This window comes from Equus asinus, chromosome 3, assembly GCF_041296235.1.
Source record: "Equus asinus isolate D_3611 breed Donkey chromosome 3, EquAss-T2T_v2, whole genome shotgun sequence".
NCBI lineage: Eukaryota > Metazoa > Chordata > Mammalia > Perissodactyla > Equidae > Equus > Equus asinus.
Genome location: NC_091792.1, coordinates 131,392,113 through 131,414,185, shown reverse-complemented (window position 1 = coordinate 131,414,185; position 22,073 = coordinate 131,392,113). Strand labels below are relative to the sequence as shown.

At 43.6% G+C, this 22,073-nt stretch overlaps 1 protein-coding gene across 11 annotated transcripts in view; it reads left to right on the top strand.

The window, feature by feature from the left end:
• The window catches only part of TBC1D1 (TBC1 domain family member 1), a 217,851-nt gene that overhangs the window by 161,223 nt on the left and 34,555 nt on the right, over window positions 1-22,073 (top strand). For 10 of the 11 annotated variants that reach the window (XM_044767680.2, XM_070506046.1, XM_044767681.2 and 7 more), the window contains 2 exons: window positions 10,567-10,752; window positions 16,712-16,873. In XM_044767680.2, coding sequence (XP_044623615.2) covers window positions 10,567-10,752; window positions 16,712-16,873 — 348 coding nt within the window. Of the gene's footprint in view, window positions 1-791; window positions 984-10,566; window positions 10,753-16,711; window positions 16,874-22,073 lie in introns of those variants that run through there. The other variant, XM_070506051.1, reaches the window with a different exon arrangement.

Here is a 22,073-nt window from a genome sequence, read left to right as displayed (position 1 = left end):
GTCAGGTCATCCATGATGGGTGGCGTCATTCACTTAATTAATTTGAAATAATTTATTTAAAAGATACCCATGTTCCCGAGTGTCATATAATGTGAAACCGCCAAAGGTAAACCTATAACCTAAAGTAAGTTATAGGTTACTGAAAAAATGCCAAATGTCAAAGGCCAGGAGTTCTCTAACTTTAGTGTGCATTAGAATTTCAATTTTGTTAAACTCAGGTTTCTGGGTCCCACTCCAGGGTTTGTGATCCAGGAGGCCTAGTGTGGGGCCAAGACTTTGCAGTTGCTACAAGCAACCAGGTGATGCGGATGCTGCTGGTCTGGAGAGCACTCTCTGAGAGCTGCCCCCATAGGCTGAACCTGTGGAGCCTCTGGAGATGGTAACCCCATGTGCTGCTGTCAGGAGGGGCATCAGGGGGACATCTTGTGCTGCACCCCCTCGGTGAGGCCCAAGCAACGTGGGCTTGACCGGGAGCTGTAGTCGTGGAGGGCCAACAAGGAAAATGACAAATGCTGGATGATCTGATACTTTTTTAAAAATCCATGTGGATGAGATCAAAGGGCCGAGTGTGGGTAACAGTCAGGGTAAATCCCCACCTGTTAATGCTCACTCGTTGGCTCTCTGAATAGAACTTAATGGCAAGCCATTTTTTCACCTTCTCTCTCGAGCTGTGTCAGGATGGCAGGCTTGCAAGCACCGGAAGCCGTTCACCTTTTGATCTGACTCATTTCTTACCATCTACGTGCACTCCTCCCTCCCCCAACACACACACACTTTCCCAGGGTCATGTGGAACTATTCGAAATTCCCAAATTCATCTTGCTTTGTTGTTTTACTTCCCGCACTTTGCAAGGAGTGACCTTCTCTCTCTGGCAGTCATCCCTCCTGGTCCTGCTTTGGGACTTAGCAATTCACCATCTCCTGCACCACTGTGCTTTCCCCGACCCCTGTGAAAGGAGCAGATGAGGATCATCTCTTCTAGAGGTAGGGCGTTCACGGTGGCCTTCTGTACTTTCGCCACCCCAGGGCTGTCCTCCTTCCACTTCTCACAATGACCTTCGCGGTGGCCTACTCAGCTGTCTCTTTAGGGACAGAGGTTGGTTTCATTTCATCATTGTTCCTGGGATGAATGGAATGATTGGTCTCTGGGGTGATTAACACCTTATTTGTAATATATTTCTTAAAAAGCCATTCATATATAAAGTTATATATATATACCTAAATGTCAGATATCCATATATCTGCATATGGAGATACGTAAAGTTTATATAAAGTTTTATAATAGTTTTGCATAATTTAATAATAAAACTGTTGAAAAGAGCTGAGCCCGAGTCACTTGGGCCTGGAATTGTGTGCTACCCAAGGAGGGGCCTTGCTTGTTTCTTTCCACCTCTGGGCATATTTCTCCCCGCCCCTCCTCTGCACTGCCCTTCTTTTACTTCCCTCCCTTCTGCTTGTCTTTCCCAGCATGCTCCATGCTGCCTTGATCTCCTGCTTCCCTGAGTTCCTCTTGCATTTATTATCTATGCTCAGGGCAGTGAATGTCAGCCCCAGGGCTGCCATGCTCAGGACCAGGGAGCCTTGCCTGAGGTTTGCCGCTGTGCTGGGGGAGCACAAAGGAGGTGTCCACAGGATGGGCAGGGCCAGAATGGCAGGAGGAGTCTCCCCAGAGGGTGTGACCTTGGAGCTGAGCTTTGAAGGAGGAGGAAGGGAGTCAACTAGACAAAGAAAGGCCAAAGGGCATCCAAGCCATTGTGAGCGTGGCGCTCTCCAGGGCTTCCATGCCTCTCGTGACCAGGGGCCTTGGACACACTAAGGCAGTGACCGGGGGCCTCTTATTGTTGGGGAAGCCCCAGGGACAACACAGTTGATTTTTTCACAGAATAAGTTTCTGCCTTCCTCAGTATCTGTCAGTAAACCAATTTTGTTTATTATCCCCAGCTCCAGTCTGTGGAGAAGTCCAAAGCACAGAAGGATTTTGCCGGGTATAGAATAAAATAGATGACCATGATAATAGGAACTCAGCACTTGCCCCTGGCCGAGCGCTGTTTTAAGTGCTCTCAAGGATTTCTCATTTAATCCCTGCAACAAAACTGTGGGAGGTGGCTGCTGTTATTGACTGTGATTTTTGGATGAGGAAACTGAGGCACAGAGGGGTCAAAGGCTTGTTTATTTCCTGGTTAGTAGGCGGCAGCACTGGTGTAATGAGGTGCCTTCTCCGTTCCCTCTTTGCATTCCTTCCCATCACCCCGAGCACTGGAGGAGCCAGCCTGAGGTCTGAGTCCTCGTCCTGGCTCCACAACCAGTTAGCTCTGTGGCCCAGACCTTGCCATTGAGGGATAGAAACAGTCCTCACTTATCAGATGATTGTGGGGATGAGATCGGTGGGTAATTGTAAAGCACACTGCCTGGCACGTTGTAAGTGCTCAAAAATATGACTTTGTGCCTCTTTGAGCCTGTTTCCCCATCTGGGAGGGGAGGGGGTGGAGCTAAATCATCTTCTAGTGCCCCTTTCAGCCCTGAGTTTTGTGTGTGTGTGTGTGCACGCGCGCGCTAGTGGTTTCCCCCACAATCCAGAAGAAGGAAGGAGTGTGTACAAGGGCTGGCTAAGGCAGTCGTCATGCAGCAGCTGCTGGTGGGAAGTCCTGGGGCTGGGAGAGGGCATGGGGGGAGCCAGGCCCAGTTCCCCGGACACCCCCCTCACACACGCATCCTAATGGCACTGACCCAAGGGCCTTTTGTGGTGGTGCTTTTCCACCCCATGGTGTCCCATAAAATTGCAAGAACCACAATTTCAAGTCCAGTGTTATAAAGTGGTAATATGAGAGAGCAAAGTGTGACAAAGATCAGCATTTTATATTCCCACTGAGGCTGAATTTGTCTTTAATCAAGAAACAAGAGCCCTGACCTTCAGCCCTCTCCAAAAGTACAATGTTCTTCCGTGCATTAAATAAAAATTCGTTCATCTGCAGTGTTTTCTTTGTTCTTTTCAAGCTTGTGTAGACCTTGACTTGTATAGCCACTACCTCCCCACTGCTGGGCAAGAACAGAGCTCATGGTGCTTTGTGCCTCTGCTCTCACAGCAGAGTGGCCCAGAAGGGAGGAAGCCAGGGGCCTTGTTGGCTGACCAGAGCTCTCCGGGAGCGCCTGCTGCCCACCTTCCTTCAGTCCTGGTCTCTGTGCCTCTTCCTGATTCGCTTCCCTGAGCTTCCCACCGCAAGGCCATCTTTACTGCTTCTCCTTTGAGCTGTCGGTACAACCCCTAGCCAGGCTAAGTCTGGGCTCTTGGCTTCCTCCTCTCGAAGTCGTCTTCATAGAACCTTGGAAACTCACCCTAAGTGGCTAATTTGGGAGGGTGTAGGAATAAGATCTGCAGGGCTCTTGGTTCTGTTTCTAGTTTCTGCATATCTTGCCTGCTGCTTTTTAAAAAAATTTGTATGCCTGCCCACCCACCACATATCCTTGCCTCCCACTGCATCCCACCTCAGGCAGAGTTGGGCTCACTATTCTGTCGTCTTGGTTTTTTTCCTGAGCACTTTTTCACATTGTTTTATAATAGCCTTTTGGTTTGTCTGATCCACTAAGCTGTGCATTCCCCGATGGCCAGGAAATCTTTCCAGTGCTAAAGAATGCATAAATGAAATAAAATTTCCTTTAAAAAACTGAAAACCCCAAATCTTCTATGATTCCAAGTTCCTTACCAGTTAATACATAAATTAACCAGGCATTCAACACTTTTGTAATCTAGACTCAGCCATTCTTGTCTTCTGTTTCTGTGTGCACACCATCTGGTCTAGAGCCAGAATGGGTCATTGGATGATTGACAGTCACCTGTACACCTTGTTTATGCTGCTCCATTTACCGGAAATGGCTTCCATCCTTTCCACCTGTCTGCATTTTACTTGTCCTTCAGGAACCTCCACCACTTCCAACAATCTGTTCCTGTTGATGATAAGAAGAATGATGGTAGATATTTGATTGAATGCTTGTTGTGTGCCTGGCTTGGTGTCTTCCCACACGCTTACCTGTTGAACGCTCTCACTCATCCTATGAGATAGGCTCTGTCATGCAAACTGTGCAGGTGAGGAAGAGGTTCTACAGAGATGAGACAGCCTGTCTGAGGTGAAGTCACTGGGTCAGTGGTGGAGCTACCATTTCATCCCAGACTTCTGGCTCCAGGGCCCATGCTCTTGACCTGATACAAGAGAGACTCATCTTTTTTGCTGAACTTCTAGAACACTTTCTTTGTGTTTCTCAGCAGTCATGTACTTCTCTCAATCACCCTGTCAAAATTTGAGGGACTGTGTCATAATTCATATCTGGACTTCTAGCAGCCTGTGGCAAAAACTTGAAAATGTTAATAATAAAACATTACCAAATGAATGTTATTTTTAGGAAGTTCTATTTTCCTATGGCTGGACCATCCTATAATACAACTGTAGCAAATAATGAGGGTTTTTTGGATTATTTTCCATAAAATGTCTGACGAAGTCCTGGTAGGGTTTAGAACAGTCTCAGTGAATGAGTTCATTTGCTTAGTGACTGTTGCATGTGCCTCTGCAGTTTCCCAGGCGCAGGGTCGGGCGGGGAACCCGGAGACCGGCCCTCCTGGCATCCACCTTGTGCTTGAGTGGAGGTAACATCGCTCGTGCTTTGTAAACAGTTTGACAGCATCGCAGAGGACTGCCTGTTCCTTTCTTAAGTCTGCACGGCTGTTTTGCTTTGTTTTTTGGGGAAATTTTCTTCAGCTGTTGGTAACAACAGATGCTGCAGATGTTAATCCCCAGTGTTGTTAACTTTTCTCCAGAGATGTAACGCTCAGTTTTAACTCTTTTCCAAAATCTATTCATGTAGTTAGAGCTTTCAGAATAACTGGAATTTGAAACTTTTTTTTTCTTTTGGCATGGGAGATCAGGATTTTCAAGAAGGATGGAGAGAGTTATAGAGTGCTCTCTTGTGGGATAACAGAAAAAGCCAGAATATTGGAGAACAAGGGTCTGTCTCTTCATTTTCTTCCTGGCACTCCTCTTTCTTACGGGGCACTTGACACGTGAGTTAATGTCCTGTCTGTAAGGGGAGGGGAGCTGCAGTTCAGGACTCAATATCAGTGTCTTGGGAAAATACGGGAAGGGAGCCCTGTATTCTGTACTTTATGGAGCCAGATGCTGCACTGGTATGAGGCCATAAGCATGCTCCTTTTCCTCCTGCCCTGGCACAGGATTGATTATGTTCATACCGACGGGGCAATGTCATGTTCTTCCCCACACGTCTGTGTGCAGAGAAAGGTGTGGAGCAACACGGAGGTGCTGGTGAACAATTTGGCATCTAAAATATTGACACACCAGCATAGATCATATTTATGACTCTTGAGAATGTCACAGCAGTGATCGAAATGGAGGCAATTGTCTCTTAGGGCCCCTGAATTATGGCTGGCTTTAGAATTCTTAGAACCCATGGACAGCTCTTGTTTCTGAAGGTCTAAATAATTTAAGCATTCTGCATCCTGTCATTACAGGAGATGTCAGAGTAGTAAAATCAAATCCTAGACTGACATGTCATGGCAGCCCTTTGGTTTTGTGCCTCTGCAGACTTTATAAACGTCTGTCAGTGCCTGTGGTCTCCACAGTTGGGCAGTCGGAGGTGAATATCCTTTCTCACATTTTGCACTGAGGGACTGGACCCCCAAAGGCGGGTATGTTTACAAAGATTTGCAAAGAGGGACCTACCAAGCTGGCGTGGGGGCGGAGTGGCCCCCAGCCCCCTGCGCAGCCTCTGCTGGACTGAGCGGTGCTCTTCCACGTCAGCCTCTGTGCAGCATCTCTCAGCGAGAGTGTAAGTCGAGGAAAAGAGCCGGATCCCTGGTGTTGTTCTGGAGAGTATTAGACACGTCAGAGTAGACTGTCTCAGAGCACCTGGCACATCCTATCCAGGTACATATGAGGGACTCAGTAATGCTGGTGTAAGTGGCTCAGGAATCATGCAGGTTAGCCTAATGCACATATTTATTATTAGAACAGGATTCTCAGCTGACAGTTGTCTGATGTTTTCATGCCATCATCCATTCCCTGCCCCTCCACTCAACCCCCTGTGTACGTGAGTCCATATCTCACAAGACTGCACCCCAAACACACACGTGCATGTGTGTGCAACACTAAGAGGACTGGTTACAAGGCCGCAGCCTTGTCCCAGATCTGAATCTTTTTGCATTGATAAGAAAACAGCCCAGTTGGACTCATTTAGCCAGGCTAAATTTAGAACAAACAAATATTTTAACTATCTCCGTTTTGTAAGTTACTAAACTACTTTGTAACTGGGTTACTGTTAATGTGAACAGAAGACTGTATTTTTAAGAAAATTGTTAACTAACTATAACATCAGCAATTGTTACCACATAAAATAAATTTGGGTGAAGGAGATATGTTTTTACTCCTTTCCAAGGTTTAGAAGAGAAGAAGTGATGAGTTTCTCACTCTGAATTGGCTTCTCACTGGAGGTGATCTTGTTCCCCTTCCCCTCAGGGGACGTTTAGCACTGTCTGGGTAGTGTTGCTCCACTCTTGGAGGCGGTAGAGATTATTGTCATCTAGTGGGTAGTGCCCAGGGATGCTGCTAAACGTTCCACAAAGCGAAGAACAGTCCCCATGACAGAGAATTCTCTAGCCCCAAGTGTCAGTCGTGCTGAGGTAGAGAAACCCTGCTGTAAACTGTTGGGTTTATTTGCTGACCTTTGCAGTGGATTAGCTTTTATTTAAGTAATTCAGAGGTGTAATTAATACTCATGCTTGTAACCGTTTGTGTTCCTGACTTGGCCTTGGTACCTGACCAAGATCAGGAGAGGCTGTGGCCATGAGTGAAGACCTAAATTCAGGCAGCTGACGACAACAGCACTTGAACTGTGTTCTGACGGTGACAGAAAGGAAAACGAAGAACTGACACGATGAGTACATAGGGTTGTGTGAAGAAACGAGAAGTAGAAGTGGAGCATGGAGCCCCACTGTTTGAAGTATGCTTTAGAACCAGCAGTGGTGGCCTCACCTGGGAGCCTGAGAGAAATGCAGACTCTCTCAGGCTCCCCTCAGACCTACTGAGTCAGCAAGATACCCAAGAGATGCTCCTGCTTCTAGAAGTTACAGAAGGGTGGGATAAGCATTGTTTACTTTGGAGGAAAATACACCTTGGTTCAAATTGTACCTCTCACTCTTACTAGCTGTGTGACCTTGGCCAACTTAAAAAACCTCACCGCACCGTAGTTATTTTGGCTGTAAAATGGGGATAATATCACCTATCTCATGAGGTGGTCAGGAGACTCAGACAAGCTTATTTGTGTTGGGGACTCATCACATGGTAAAAGCTCAGTGCACTGCGTGGTGATAATGAGAAAAAGGGCAAAAGTAGAGACGTTAAGGGGGCAATTTCTGTCTTAAACCTCACAGTCATCATCACCAAACAATGTGCTTGTATTCTTTGTAGATCTAATTTCCCCGAATGAGAAAATAGCAGAAACTGGAGCTTTGTAAGCTTCTATATCCTCTGGTCCTCGTCAGCAACCCAATGGACAGAGAAGAAGTGGATCTAGGGACCAACCAGCCCAAACTCCTAGACATGTTCTGTCAGCCTGGCCTGAGTGACACCTGCTCTGTTCATTACGTTTCAGAATTTGAAAGCAATGTAGTAGAATTTTCAGGGCACTTGGGAGAAGAAAGGCGGTGGTTGACAGGAGGGACGAGGTTAGAGGAAGGATGCTAGGTGAGGTGAGCCCTTGTCGTCTTAGTAGGGCTTAAGAATGAGAGACAATTTCTGGATTAACTCCACTTGATGTTCTGTTGATGGGTTGCGTCCTGGGTTCTTTTGATAAACACAGGAAAGGCCACTGAAGTGTTGTTCCAGGTACTGCTCTGAGGCCTGCCACGTGAGCCAGGGCATCTCACAAGAATGTGAACCAGAGGGAGTGTAAATACTTCCAATAAGAGATAAAGCAGAACTTGAATCATAGGTGCAGTGGCCAGCAGGGTTTCAACAGCCGAGGTGTTAAAAAAAAAAAAAAAAAAAAAAAAAGGGCTCACGTGGAAGACTTCGGCCTGCAGAATAAGAGTGAATAATAATCCTAAAATTGCTTTTGAAAAAAGATTAAAATATCATATTCAGTAATGACTAATCCTAAGTATACAGGTTTTGGGGGATTCGGTTTGTCTTCTGTTTTGCACGAGAACATTTTTCAATCTTTGATTTAAATCAGAATAGATTTGCATTATTTAAGTGTTTTTTTTCCTGAGGAAGATTTGCCCTGAGCTGACATCCGTGCCAGTAGTCCTCTGTTTTGTATGTGGGTTGCCTCCACAGCATGGCTGATGAGTGGTGTAGGTCCACACCTGGGATCCAAACCCAGGCTGCTGAAGTGGAGTGCACTGAACTTAACCACTATGCCATGTGGCCGACCCCTAAAAAAAACTTTTGTTATAAAAATATTTATTGTCACAAATTTACAAAATACAGGAAATACAGAGAAGGATAAGCACTCCAAAAACCAGCACCTACTCTCTCTTCCTTCCTTCGGCAGTTATTTGTTAGGCACCTGCTGGGATCAGCAGCTGTGCTTGTGCTGGACAAACCCTCATTGACGTGGTGGCTTTATCTAGCCTTCTTAGAGCCTGTGATTGAGTGGATAAATTTTGATGCTTCCATCCAGTATTTTTTTCTGTGCCCTTAATGAATATGTGATAGCAAACAATAAGAGCTAATATTCACTATATTCTTATGTGTTAGACCCTATTTTAGGTGGTTTATGTCATATGTATTAACTCCATCCCTGTAACACCACTGTGAGGGAGGTGCTGTTCTTCCTGCTTACAGATTGGAAAGCTGAAGCGCAGGAGAGATCGAGCAACTTGCTGAGGATCACGGCATCAATAATTGCAGAGTCTGATTAAAACCCAGGCAGCCTAGCTCCAGAGCCTGCCCTATTAATCGCTAAGCTATACTGCCTCTTACAATCTTTATAAAATTGAGATCCTACCATATAGACAGTTTTAATTCCTGCTTTAATATTCACCATTCCACATGAGCATCCTCCTGTAACGTGCATAAACTGTTGTTTCTTACCTCCAAAAGAAGTAGAATTTTAATGTATTCATTTGTTCAATAGGATCATAATGAAATAAGCATATATAGAAATGTCATAAGCTTCAAATGCTTACAGAGATCATGAAGCATTCTTAATGCTTATCAAAAAAATTTTAATCTATTGATTTAAGAGGAATTAGATGGACAAGTTGCTTTAGGAAATTAAAGATTTTGTAGCTTGTGTTTGATTTCATAGATCTCATAGCAGGAAAACAAACCCACCTTTAGATAAAGATAAGGAGCAGTCAGTGGTAATGACTGTTCTAGAAGTTACTCCTCATGTGGAATTGTGTTGGAGCTGTCCACTGGAAGAGATTGTATGTTGTATTACGGGTGGTTGTATGACTCAAGTCGCCTGTGAAGGGCTTTTCATGGCATGTGCTAAGACCATGGTTTTATTTAAGTTTAGTTTAGGCAGAAGCTCTCAAGGACGCATTGCATCAGCTGAGGTCCACTTGTACGGGAACATTCTCTGTGCCTGTCTGTAAGATATTTGTGAGTTATAACAACACTGTGCCAGCAATGTAGTGTCTGCAGTTGAGAAAGGTACACATTCATGGAACGTAAAAAGATTTCAGCTCCTAAGTAGAAATATGAAAATCAATGACATAGGAAACATTTGAATTGTAGGGGTATCTAGCAGAAAGCATGGGCTTCCAACTTAGGCAGACCTAGATTGGGATCCCAATGCACCTGCTTATTCACTGTGTGACTCTGGACAAGTTACTTGGCTTCTCTGAGCCTTAGTTTCCTCTTTAGGCTAATACTTGCCTTCTGGAGTTGTCAGGATTAAATGAGTCTGTCTGTATAAAACACCTGGCACAGTGCCCAGCACGTGGGGGAGGGTCTGTTATTGGTCACTGTTATTATTGGCTGTGAAACATCTTTTAATCTTCTTTCAAAATACCTAGCTCTATGACACAGTGGTTAAAAATGCGCATGAAAGGCAGACTTTGGGTTCTAATCCTGGCTCTGCTACTTCCTTGGTGTGTGTCTTTGGGCAAGTTACTTAAACTTCCTGTGCTTCGGTTTGCTTTTCTTTAAACCTGAATAGTTATATTTACGTCTCAGGGTGGTTGAATGTTAAATTATTGTACAAAGCCCTCAGAATAGTCTGGTACATAGTGGGCACTACATGAATGTCTGCTATTATCATCAATAATGTAGTCCTTAACTCAGGGGAAGATAAAAATATTACACCTTAAAAAGTAGGTATCCTTGAACATTTCTTCAGCTGCTACAACTTTCGCTCACTATTTGATGTATAATTTGTTTATGTTTGTGGCTCAGCCATAGTTTGCTGCAGTACATATTGAAACATGAATTTTACACTTGGGTGATGTCATTATGTAAATCTGAATGAGCGGAATTTTCCGATTTGGCACTGTGTTTAAATATAAATTTTTATTGAAAAATGACCATTCTGAAATGTCCTTTTCCCTCTCCAGATTATTCAGAGCTGGGAGAGCTTCCGCCGCGATCTCCGTTAGAGCCGGTTTGTGAAGATGGACCCTTTGGCCCAGTACCAGAGGAAAAGAAAAGGACATCTCGCGAGCTCCGAGAACTGTGGCAGAAGGCTATTCTACAACAGATACTGCTGCTCAGAATGGAGAAGGAGAATCAGAAGCTGCAAGGTTGGTTTGCCATTTGTGAAATTCAACAGGCCTGATCTTTGTTCACCTTGGGTCTGAAGTGTATCACGTCAGACATAAGCATACTGTCTTAAAAAAAACAAAATACTCTGTGTGTGTGTATATATATAAAGTATCTGTTTACTTTGTCAAAGTAAAGTTAACACTATTTACTTTCTGGAGATTTAATGATAATCTCATCAACTATATTTAATTATTCCTATATGGTCATTTTTAGCATAATGTCTATAACTTCTGAGAGACCAACCTTCAAATTTAAGCTTTAACCTTCTGAAAAGCGTTTGGGTTTGCGTTTTTTTTTTTTTTTTTTGGTTGGTTTCTCTCTACTTTCTCCTCAGCCCTAGTCTATGCCTGGGTATTAGGTATGAACTGATCCTACCTAAATCATTAAAGTTCATAACCCCACTCTGTGCATTTTTAATGAGTTGCAGGTAACCTGAAAGACAGGGGGCTAACCTTCAGCATTTGCTGAGCGTAACCTGCACTGATATCAAGGTTTTACATAGGCAGGCTAATTTAGTCCTGACCACAACTCCAGAAGGCAGGTATTAGCCTGAAGAGGAAACTGAGACTCAGAGAAGCCAAGTAACTTGCCCAGGGTTGTGTCAGTATCAAAATAAGACATGAACTTTGAAAGTTTAGATTTTGTTCATTTCCTGTTTCCATACTGTGACTTGAACTAATAAATATTATTTTCAAAGTAGGTAAGAAGCTAAGTTTTTGCACCGGGGTGGTATAATGGAAAGAGCGTGGGTCTTGGAGTGTAGAGAGCTACCTGTATAAAATAATGAGAATTTTGATGGGGAATTCTGAACATACTCTTTCAAAGGGAAGCTGAACAAGTAGTTCAGTCATGCCACCACTGCCCAAAGCAATTTTGGAATTAGAGTACCTTTCACTGAATTTCCTCCTTCATTGCAAATCTTCATCTTCTAATAATGATTTTGATGTTTGTATAGGACTGAAAGTCATTAAGACACCAAATCTGATGAATGAGATTCATAGTCCAGATAAGTATGTCATCTTTGACCAAAAACAAATGAAATATAGAGTAATAAGACCTTTTGATATGAAAGTAGTCCAACAGTTGGAACAGGCTGCTTATGGATGTAGTGAGCTTTCCAGTACATAGTACTGAAGCTGAGAGAAATGGACCATGCCATCACTGTGCCCTGGAAAGGGGATGCCAGAGTGAGGGGAATTCATTGCAGAGAATGCCAAGTTTTCTTCCAGCTGTTTTCCTGCTGTTTTCTTATGTTCTTGAAGGTAATTCTAAAAGTGGATGTCTAAAAGAGGTTTGATAGTGATGGCATCACTCAGCATGCCATCAGCTAATTGACAGCTTTGGAGCACGGCACTTAGATTCACGTGTATGTGGGGATTTTTGTTGAAAAGCAAAAAGGCAGTTATGTCCATCATGTAGGTCATAAACCTTAATGACCATCAGGTTTGTGCTGGCCAATCTTCTTGTGAATGACAGCCACAGAAAATCAGGGTGTAGCTGTAAAATAGGAATCATGCTGGCTGGCTTCTTGGGAATATTGGAAGGAATCATGACTGTAATTAATGAGACGAGATCAGTATGCTGATCAAAGCAAAGCTTTTGTAAAGCTATGTAAATGACTAGACAGAATGAGCAAGGTAGAGTTTCCTAAGGTTGCCTGGAACACCTTGCCAGGTGTGGCATTAAGTGCACTGGCCCTTGACAGCATCTTTCTGCTGCTTTCTCACTTCATCTGGCAGTGCTCAGTTCTGTGTGGTCTTTCAATTTTACGGTTTGAATTAATTTCTCTTCTTAGCTCTATAAAGTTGAACGTATGTTTACATTTATGTTGAAAGCACAATTAATTTGCTAAATATAGCATAAAAAGCATTGTATCAGTGTATACAGTTCCTATATTACTGAGAAAAATAGTCATCAATAAGAGCCTCATCAAGAATTGCCTAAAAATATTTAGTAAGTTTTGTTGGGATGGGATGAGGGGCAGAACTTTCCCATTAAATACAGAAGTAAGATTTGACAAAAACTAACCATAGAATGTACTGTGCACTAGAAAGATGGTCACACCATTGCATATTTTTTCTTCAATTGCTTTTTAAAGAAAGGTTAAATGGCAACTGGGATTGGCTCTTGAAATTGATCAAGGGTTCAGGCTGACTTGCTCTTTGGGAAGGGACTTAGAGAAACATGTATGAGGAGGTTCTTCCTATGGTTAAGCCTATTTCCTGGCTTTTAAATATATGGACCAAATATTTATCACAGTTCTGGAAGTGTTGCTTCTAAGAAAGAACCAAACCACGTCATCTAAATGTATCACACTCCATTGTACAGAGTTGGAAGCTGAACTGTGATTTTCCCAAAGTTAAACAGCTAAGTTTTGGTGGTTTGGGGACTAAAATGCATCACCTGTCTCCCAAGTCAGCAGTCCTCTGCTGTACCCCTGCAGGGCCACTTCCCCCTGTTATAAAAGAAGACGAGACAGCCTAATGCAGGACAGCGGGCTATGATTCAGTACAACCATGGTTTTTGGTCAGCATGTTATGGCTTATTGGACTTACTCATATAATTCAGCGTTTCCTGTTTACCTAAAATTAAAATGTTACAGATAGTACTTCTGCATAATGATGTGATAATACATGAAATTTTGAACTGTAGTTGAAAGTATTCTGATTTAGAAAAGGGTATTCCCTTGTTAAACAAATACGACATCTTGGTTGTAAAAAAATTAGATATTGAGTGTAGTTTTTCTAAAATCTCTACAATTTTGGGGGTCGTTTAGTTACTGACGCTCCTAGCCTCTTAGCCTTCCCTTTCTAAGCTTTCAAGTGTTGGTGGCAGTTGGAAGAGCATTTTGTCTGTGACGCCAGTTGCTAACGGAGCACCAGCAGCCCCTGTATGCAGTGGCCATATATCAGACCTGAACATCATTAGTCCAAAGTCCCAAGTTAGCACATGTCAATGTTAAATGGTCATAAATGTTTGGATGACTCTTGCAAAGTCACATTTGATCTCATTTAGTCCTGGTTTCCCTCTAGCCCCAGAAACTCACAAACCTGGGTTTGTAGACCGTTATTTAATAGTTTAAACAGTTTGGTCTCGTACCTGAAGTTCTTGCCTTGGAGCCTTGATGTTTGTCGCTGGCTTGCGCCATCTGCTTTGAATGATAAGGCATTTTGGAGGCCACTGATTTTTCGGCAGCAGTGTTGTCAGGATACCGAAACAGCGGGGTGTTGCTTGGGCCAACAGTGAAATACATGACTTAAGCCTTTCCAGCTGCTGCTTCTGGCCAGATATTTCTGTTTTGTTGACTTTCAGAGCAGGTTCTTCATGTTGCTTGCTGGGCCCTTTAGTGTAGCCAGCCTTGCTCACAGCAGAATTCACTGCCAGAGAAGTGTCCATTGCACCGAGAGCACAGGGCTGTTTGCAGTCACCGTTCAGCAAGGCCAGTCCTGAACCCGATTTGCCACAGGGATTAGCGCAACTCTAATGACATCTGCTGTCTTTTCTCATAGCCAAAAAAATCTAGGGTTGACATTTTTAAAAAATTTGAACTCCACAGATGTAGAGAATTGTTGAATTGTTTAGCGGGACCTTGAAAATGTATTCTTCCAAGTAAGAAGGAAAAGAATAAAGACGGTAGATGAAAAGTCACAAAAGATGAGAGGGAGGCAGCTCTAGGCCTGGGGTCCCTTGGCTGCCCCTCTCGCTAGTAAATAACTTTGGGCGGGTCTCCGGATCCTCCTCACCTTCCGTTTCCATGTCCATGAAATGAGAGGCTGGACAAGGGGTCTCCGCAGGCCTTTCCAGTGCTGTCTTTTGATGCATTTGTCCTTGAGGGGAGTAATTGAGTCACTTCACTTCAGAGTCCATGCATCAGATGAATAAGATCTTACCATCCTGGTAGCATTAGCCAGATCAACTGAGTTAGCATCTGCTCCATTTCTAACATGGAAAAAGAAAAAATTTTATTTCACGTGATCAGCACTTAGTTTGTAAACAACGTTTTGTACCTTCCGTCTTTATGTCTTTGATAATTTGTGGAGCACTTGCTAATGAGCAGACATTGTGTAGAAGCTTAGTATGTTTCATCTCCTTTAATCCTCACAAGAGCAAATCAATGAAGTAGCTGTAATTCCCATTTAAAAAATAATAGGAACTGGGGTGCACACAGATAGTGGTGTTAAGCCTGACGGCTTCACATCCTGCCTTCAGCACTTGCTAATTCTGTGGCCGTGGGCAAAATAATGAACCTGTGAGGCCTCTGTCTCCTCCTGAATAAAATGGGGAGGCGGGCGGAGGGAGAGGATGTGTTCCCGTGGGGTGCGTATGGAGAGCAGACTTGGGAGTTTGTGTGCCCTGACTTATCAATGTCTGTAGGACTAAGGACAGCTCTGTGTGCCAGTAAACTTTACTCAGATGAAATGGGCAAACTTCCTGAAAGATGTGATTTATCAAAACTGAAATGAGAAGAAAAAGATCGGAATGGCCCTGTATCTGTTAAAGAGATCAGATCTGGATTGAAAATCTTTTACACAAGGAAAACTCTGGGCCCAGTAACCCCACTGGATTCTATCAAACATTCAAGGCCCCTGATTGATATATGCCTAGTCCCAGAAAAAAATGTGTAGTTAATAACAGCAAGCTCTGCGGTGCAAGGAGAAGGGCGAGGGGCCAGGCCTGCTCTGGTACCTTGGGGGTGGGGGTGACTCAGCCCCCACCCCCTCGTGCCTCAACGTTCTCATCGAAAACCACGTCTCAGAGCATCGTTAAGATGAAAAGTTACTAAATATGAAGTACTTAAGACATTTAGTAAGTATTTATTATTATTATCATCATAATATCTGGCTCTGCAGAAGTGTGTGTATTGGCTTATACTTAGCTGTGTACCCTACCTGCTCTGTAACAAACACACAGTCTGGAGCTGAGATGTGATGCAGAATGGACTTTGGGGCTGACGATATTACCACTGTGTATAAATAGGATTTAGTGTTTTTAGGTGGGCATGAGGTTGCGGTTTTAATCCTTAGAACGGTCAGTTTAAAATTTGCCTTAACTGATTTTCCTCCCATTTTGGTAATTTAGATATAATTCTTCTTTTTTTCTTTTTCTTTTTTTTTTTGAGGAGGATTAGCCCTGAGCTAACTACTGCCAATCCTCCTCTTTTTGCTGAGGAAGACTGACCGTGAGCTAACATCCATGCCCATCTTCCTCTACTGTATACGTGGGATGCCTACCACAGCATGGCATGCCAAGCAGTGCCATATCCACACCCAGGATCCGAACTGTTGAACCCCGGGCTGCCGAAGCGAAACGTGTGAACTTAACCACTGCGCCACTGGGCCAGCCCCAATATAATTCTTCTTAATGCAGCTTTAGGCTGGATGAGATTGGTGGGAAACATAGCTATCCTCATGTATTTGAGGAGATGTTGTCTGAAAGGGTAAATTTATTCTGTTCAGCTCCAGGAAGCAGAAACATGACTAATGGTAGAAGCTACCTGAAGGAGGTTTGGCTGTAAATAAGAAGGAACTGTCCTTGGAGAGGCTCTCCCAGTTTAGATGGAGAAATTTTGTTGAGCTCTAACCATGCCAGGTGCCGGGAATTTTAGCATGCACGTCTTGCCCTTGAGATGTTTATGCTTTAATAGCATGGACATGGAGGAGAGAATTGGACAGGTGTGGGATGAGTTTTAGCAGTAGAGCCAACGGGACCCATTGGGGGTAAAGGGGTAAGAGAAATCAAGGATACATCCTAGGTGTTTAGCTTTTTCCAAAATAGGGAAATGGGATGGGGCAGGAACAGTGACTTTAACTTGGACCCGTTAATCCTGCTGTAACTGCTCGACATTTCAGGAGAGTGGATGGGCAGGCAGCCACATTGTGAAATAGAGGACATGTAGCTGTCGTGTGCACTAACGTGATCTTCACTGGTCTGTTCCAGCTTCTGAAAATGATTTGCTGAACAAGCGCCTAAAGCTTGATTATGAAGAAATCACTCCTTGCCTTAAAGAAGTAACTACTGTGTGGGAAAAGATGCTCAGCACTCCAGGAAGATCAAAAATTAAGTTTGACATGGAAAAAGTGCATTCGGCAGTTGGGCAAGGTAAGCTTTGCTGGGAGTCGGGCCAGCCAACCTCACTCCTCACTGGTGACTGTGGAGAAGTGGGCAATAAAACAACTTCCAGTCCCATTTGAGTGGCCGTCTCTCTCCTGTTTATCATGTCTTCACCTAATCTGTTTCCAGCTGTGTTAGTTAATTGACGTTTCATCACCTTTCATGATTCCTCTTAATTAAATTAATTCAAATGCCCGGAAGACCAGGGAACAGGAAGAAAATAGAGGACAACCTAAGGGGTTAGTTGCCTTCAGACTGGGTAATGATAGGATGATATACTTTGAGTTAAATAGTAAACCGAAAACTAATTGCCTGGCTTCTCTCTGGCACTTGTGGGAGATGTCATAGAATGTGGGGCACAGACTTCAGACAGGCAGTCCTGGGTTTGAATCCCAGCTCTACCAGTTACTTTGCAGTGTGAACTGAGGCAAATGGCTTAACATCTCTGAGCCTCACTTTCCACCTGGGTAGGATGTGAGTGATGACAGTAGGTGTTGTGAGTAAATGAGCTGATAGCTAGGAGCACACTGCCAGTGTCTGCTGTACTGAAAGGCCTTGGAGACGGGGCAGTAGTTGCTGCTGCAATTTTTTTTTTTTTTTTTTTGTGAGGAAGATTAGCCCTGAGCTAACATCTGTGCCAGTCTTCCTCTACTTTGTATGTGGGATGCCTCCACAGCATGACTGATGAGTGGAGTAGGTCCACGCCTAGGATCCGAACCTGCAAACTGTGGGCCACTGAAGTGGAGCGTGCAGAACTTTAACCACTTGGCCACAGGGCTGGCCCCTATTTGCTGTTCTCTTTAGTGTGGTCTGCTGGCCGTGTGCCAGTCTGACGTGTTACTGATCCAAGATAAATACAGAACTTGAGACTAAGCATTTAGAAAGTTTCTCAGCAAGTCGACAGTTATCCTCATAAAAAAAAGTGGACTTGTATTTTATCAGTCTTTTTTTTTCTCATTTCATTTTTCTACTGATTCATTTTTATTGTATTTTATAAAAGAATCAGTCTGCAATGATTGGAAAATGTAAAAAGAAAAAGAAAAAACTGGTCCTTCATCAAAGACAGTTTGAGAAACACTGTTTTAGAGTTTAACTTTGATGATTATTAGTGTTCAAGTAAAACAACCATTTCTTTTAAAACGTAGGTTAGTGTCTGCAGGCAGGACTGGAAGCTTTCTGCGTCTAATTCTTGTGCTGCTGAGTTCTGGTCCAGCTAGTCACGAGTAACCAGGTGTCTGGAATGAGGGTTGCAAATATGTATAAATTGTACATTTTCTTCTGACTCAGCTGTTCAGGGGACAAAGTTCCACATGCATTATTTATGTGCAAGAGTAAAAGCGGCCTTTTCTACTATAGTCCATTAGGTATTATTCAACCTTCCTCTGAGTTTTGACAGCATCAAGTTTAGTAACAAGATGTGGTTGTTGCTCATTATGACCTTCCCCTTTCCGTGGTTAAGGAAACCTGGGCTTAGAGCAGTTGAGTAATGGGCCCAGGGCCACAGAGCTGCTCGCACGCCCCAGTTTGCTGGAGCTCTGGCCACCACAGGGCGCTGCCTGCAATCAAACCGTGCCTCAGCAGTGCTCTTCTCAGAGGCCAGAAATGTGGTGAGTGGTGAGGACTCAGGCTCTGAATCGTCCAGCAGCTCCCAGTGTGACCTCTGGCAGGTGCCCTCACCTTTCTGGGCTCTGGCCTCCTGGCTGGAAGGAGGAGAGGCATGGACCCAGCAGAAGCTCTCAGAGCTCTCTTCTAGCTCTCACGTTCTTTGCCTCTGTCGTGGTTGCTGGAGGCTTACCATTGCACCAAATGGCCCCAGCTTGCTGTTTTGAAAAAGAAAGCAGAGAAAAGACTTAGTTTGCTTTTCACTGTTGACTAGATGATGATCTTCAGGTGCCTCTGCTTCCACAAAGGGTAAATTGCATGAGTCGGTGACAACTGTTCCGAGTATTTGAGCTTCTTAGAAGCCTGGCACCTGGATATGTTGGTTTTTGTTGTGCATTTTACAGGAGGACTGACAGAAATACTCAGGGCATCTGGAACCTGTAATGAAGGGGGCTAGATGACTGGACAGTTTATACGCAGAGGTGAGCTGAGGCCACCCTGGAATTTCCTCGTGTATCCCCCAACATTGCAACATCGCATTCTGCTGCAGGAATGTTGTATCTCTGACTGTGGAAGGAGCTTTGTCAATTATCCAGCTCAGCTGGTTTCAGCACATAAGATTTAAGGACTCCTAACAAATGACCACAGAATATCTCATAGCTCGGAATTAAGATGAGATTAAATCAGAACTCCCCCCGTGACCTTTCAGGCAAAGGCTGAGTCACTTCTGAGAGAGAAGACAGTTCCTGTGTGGGTCATGAGGTCTCTCCTCTTAATGACCTCAAGACTCCTAACTGACAGAAATAAAGGGATTTATAAACCTCCAAGTTAAAAGTGGATCAGAGTGGCAGGTTGGGGTGTCAACGTGGGAGAAGGAAGACTACTATGGAATTTTAAATAATTCAAAGTTTAGTTTGGGTTTTAATGATTTCTCTGAAGATATCGAGGTAGAACTTTATAATCTGGAGAGTACTTTTCTAGGAATGGGATCATGAAGAGGACGCCTGAGCAGTTGGCAGTATGGACCAGATGTAAACTCTGCTTACCTTTGACCCAGCGATGCCATGGATAGCAACCTATTCTAGAAATTAGTCAAAAATGTACTGCAGGAGGAAGAATGCTTATTGTGGCTTTAATAGCCAAAAAACAAGACAGACCAAAAAAACCCAACCATGTGACCACCCCATATCGTATTCCTTGAAAATGATGCAGTAGATCTGTATTACTTATGTAAGAGACGTCTAAGTTGTTAAATGAAAAAAAAAGTACAGCATGATCTCTGTGCAGTTGTATATTTTTATATGTCTTCATGTAGAAAAATATCTACGATGTGTTCACAGATATCCGGGTAATGGACAGGATGGCCATGTATCCAGTTTACCTGGCATAGCCCTGGTTTACGCCTCTTGTCCCAGTAACGTAATTAATAGCCTTCCTCCCCTTTGCTTTCAGAAGCTTCCTGCTTTTCAATGGTGAAATATGTTCACTCTAGTTATGAGTGGTTTTTCACTTTTTGCATTTTCAGAAGTTTTTTTTCCTCACTTAAATAGTGAACGTATATTGCTTTTAAAGTCAGTAAAAATAAAAAGGTATTGACATTGGGGGATGGGGGATGAGGATGGCCTCCTGTCCACGCAGAACTCTGCCTGCAGGCTCTGGGTGGACTCCGCTGCCTGGTTTCTGTCTTGGGTTAGGAGTGGAAGCAAAACCAAAGATGAGGAAGGGTATAACAGGTCGTTCTTAGCAAAAACATTGCCTCCAATTTGCATGACCCTTTGTTTTCAAATCACAAAATCTCAGCTTTTGCTTAAACATCAGAATATGTGGCACTGTCCAGTGACACAGCCAGTGTTCTTCTCCAAAAAAATAAAGGGCTGATAAGATAATGGGAATGATTTAGTAATAAAAGGAAATTGGTCATTTCATAATTTGGGAAAATTTCCCAGTTTGAACAAAATATTTTGTGAAAAGCCCCACTATAAATCACTTACCATCCTGACTGTTTTTCAGGCCACATTTACTTCTCATACGATTTGGAGTAGTAAGGGCTTGAGAGTGTGTGTGAGTGAGTGTGTGTGTGTGTGTGTGTATACATAGACACAAACCTAAGCTATATATCTGAGCAGGAATAGTAGAGAGGGAGAGAAGGAAAAGAATAATGTAAAAAGGCAGATATCAGAGTGTATTCATTGCTGCTGTAACAAATTTAAACAACAGATTTTTCCCTTGCAGTCCTTGAGGCCAGAGGTCTGAAGTCAGGGTGTCGGCAGGGCTGTGTGGGCCTCTTCAGCTGCTGGGGGCTGTCAGCATTCCTTGACTTGAGGCTGCATCAGACGCCCTTCTCTGCCTCCACAGTCACGTTGCCGCCGCCTCTTCCCTTCCCCTCTCTGTGTCTCTTACACTTATTTGTCATTGGATAGAGGGCCCACCTAGATAATCCAGGATGGTCATCTCATTTCAAGATCTTAATTATGTCTACAAAGACCCTTTTTCCAAATAAGTTAACTTTCACAGGCTCCCAGGATTAGGATGTGGAACCACCATTCAACCCACTACACAGGCTCGTCAGATTAATGCTGAGATAAACATTTAGAGAAGGGGTAGGATGTGGTCACAAGTTACGTGTGGCCTTGTGTTTCTCCAACAGGCTAACTCTTTTTTTTTTCTTTTACAATTCTATGTTTAAGGGAAAAACCAAATTACTTACTATACCTTCGGTACTTCCAAGAGATGGCTGAGTGATTGTTTCTAGTTTCTTGTGGATCTGGTAATAAATGAAATTGACTACCATCTGGTTCAAATCCGCAAACGATTGTTTTATTCTTAATTGCCAGGTAGGGACATAAAATATCTTTTCTCCAGTGCCCATCTGAGGAGCAGATTGTCTGACAGTCCTGACAGGGAGGATGAAGAGGAAACGGCAGGCTCTTTCCCTGTGCTGCCCCTGACCAGCTGGGGGGTCTTGGGCAAAGGGTCTGTCCTCGTTGGCCTGTTTCCTCATCTTTACCATGCGGATGACCATAATATTTCCCCTAGCAGGTTGTAAGGTGCTTAGAATGGTGACGGTGCCTGGTCACCTCGAAGTAAATCTTAGCTGCTGCTGCTCTCCTACCAGAGTAGAACCTTCTCTCAGAGATGGCCAGTGGGAAGCCAGTCTTCCTGGGTAGGCCATCTGAGTGGCAGGGAAGTCTCCAAAGTGGTCACGTTTTTTCTGAATGGAAAGAAAGAATAATCTCTAATCTGAAAGTTCCTTTTCTCTCAAGAGAACTCCTGTCAGAGATGAGAAAGATTCGGTGTCTCATTTTTCAGTCTTCTTTCTCTCCCCATGTCTACATTTGAGCCTTATAGCAGCTGAAGGATAAACCAAAGAATTTTAAATCAAAACTGTCACTTTTTCTAATGAGGTTTGCCCTAAATAACATCATTGACTTTAAGGGAACTTTTCTTAGTTTTAGACATTTTTAATCACTTTGAATATTCAAATTAATCATATTTAAAGCATGAAAGAGGCTCGTGGATAATTTTTCTTGTTTTTAGATCTCTGTTGAACGCTTACCATGGCATGGCTATGCAGATGCTTCCCTGC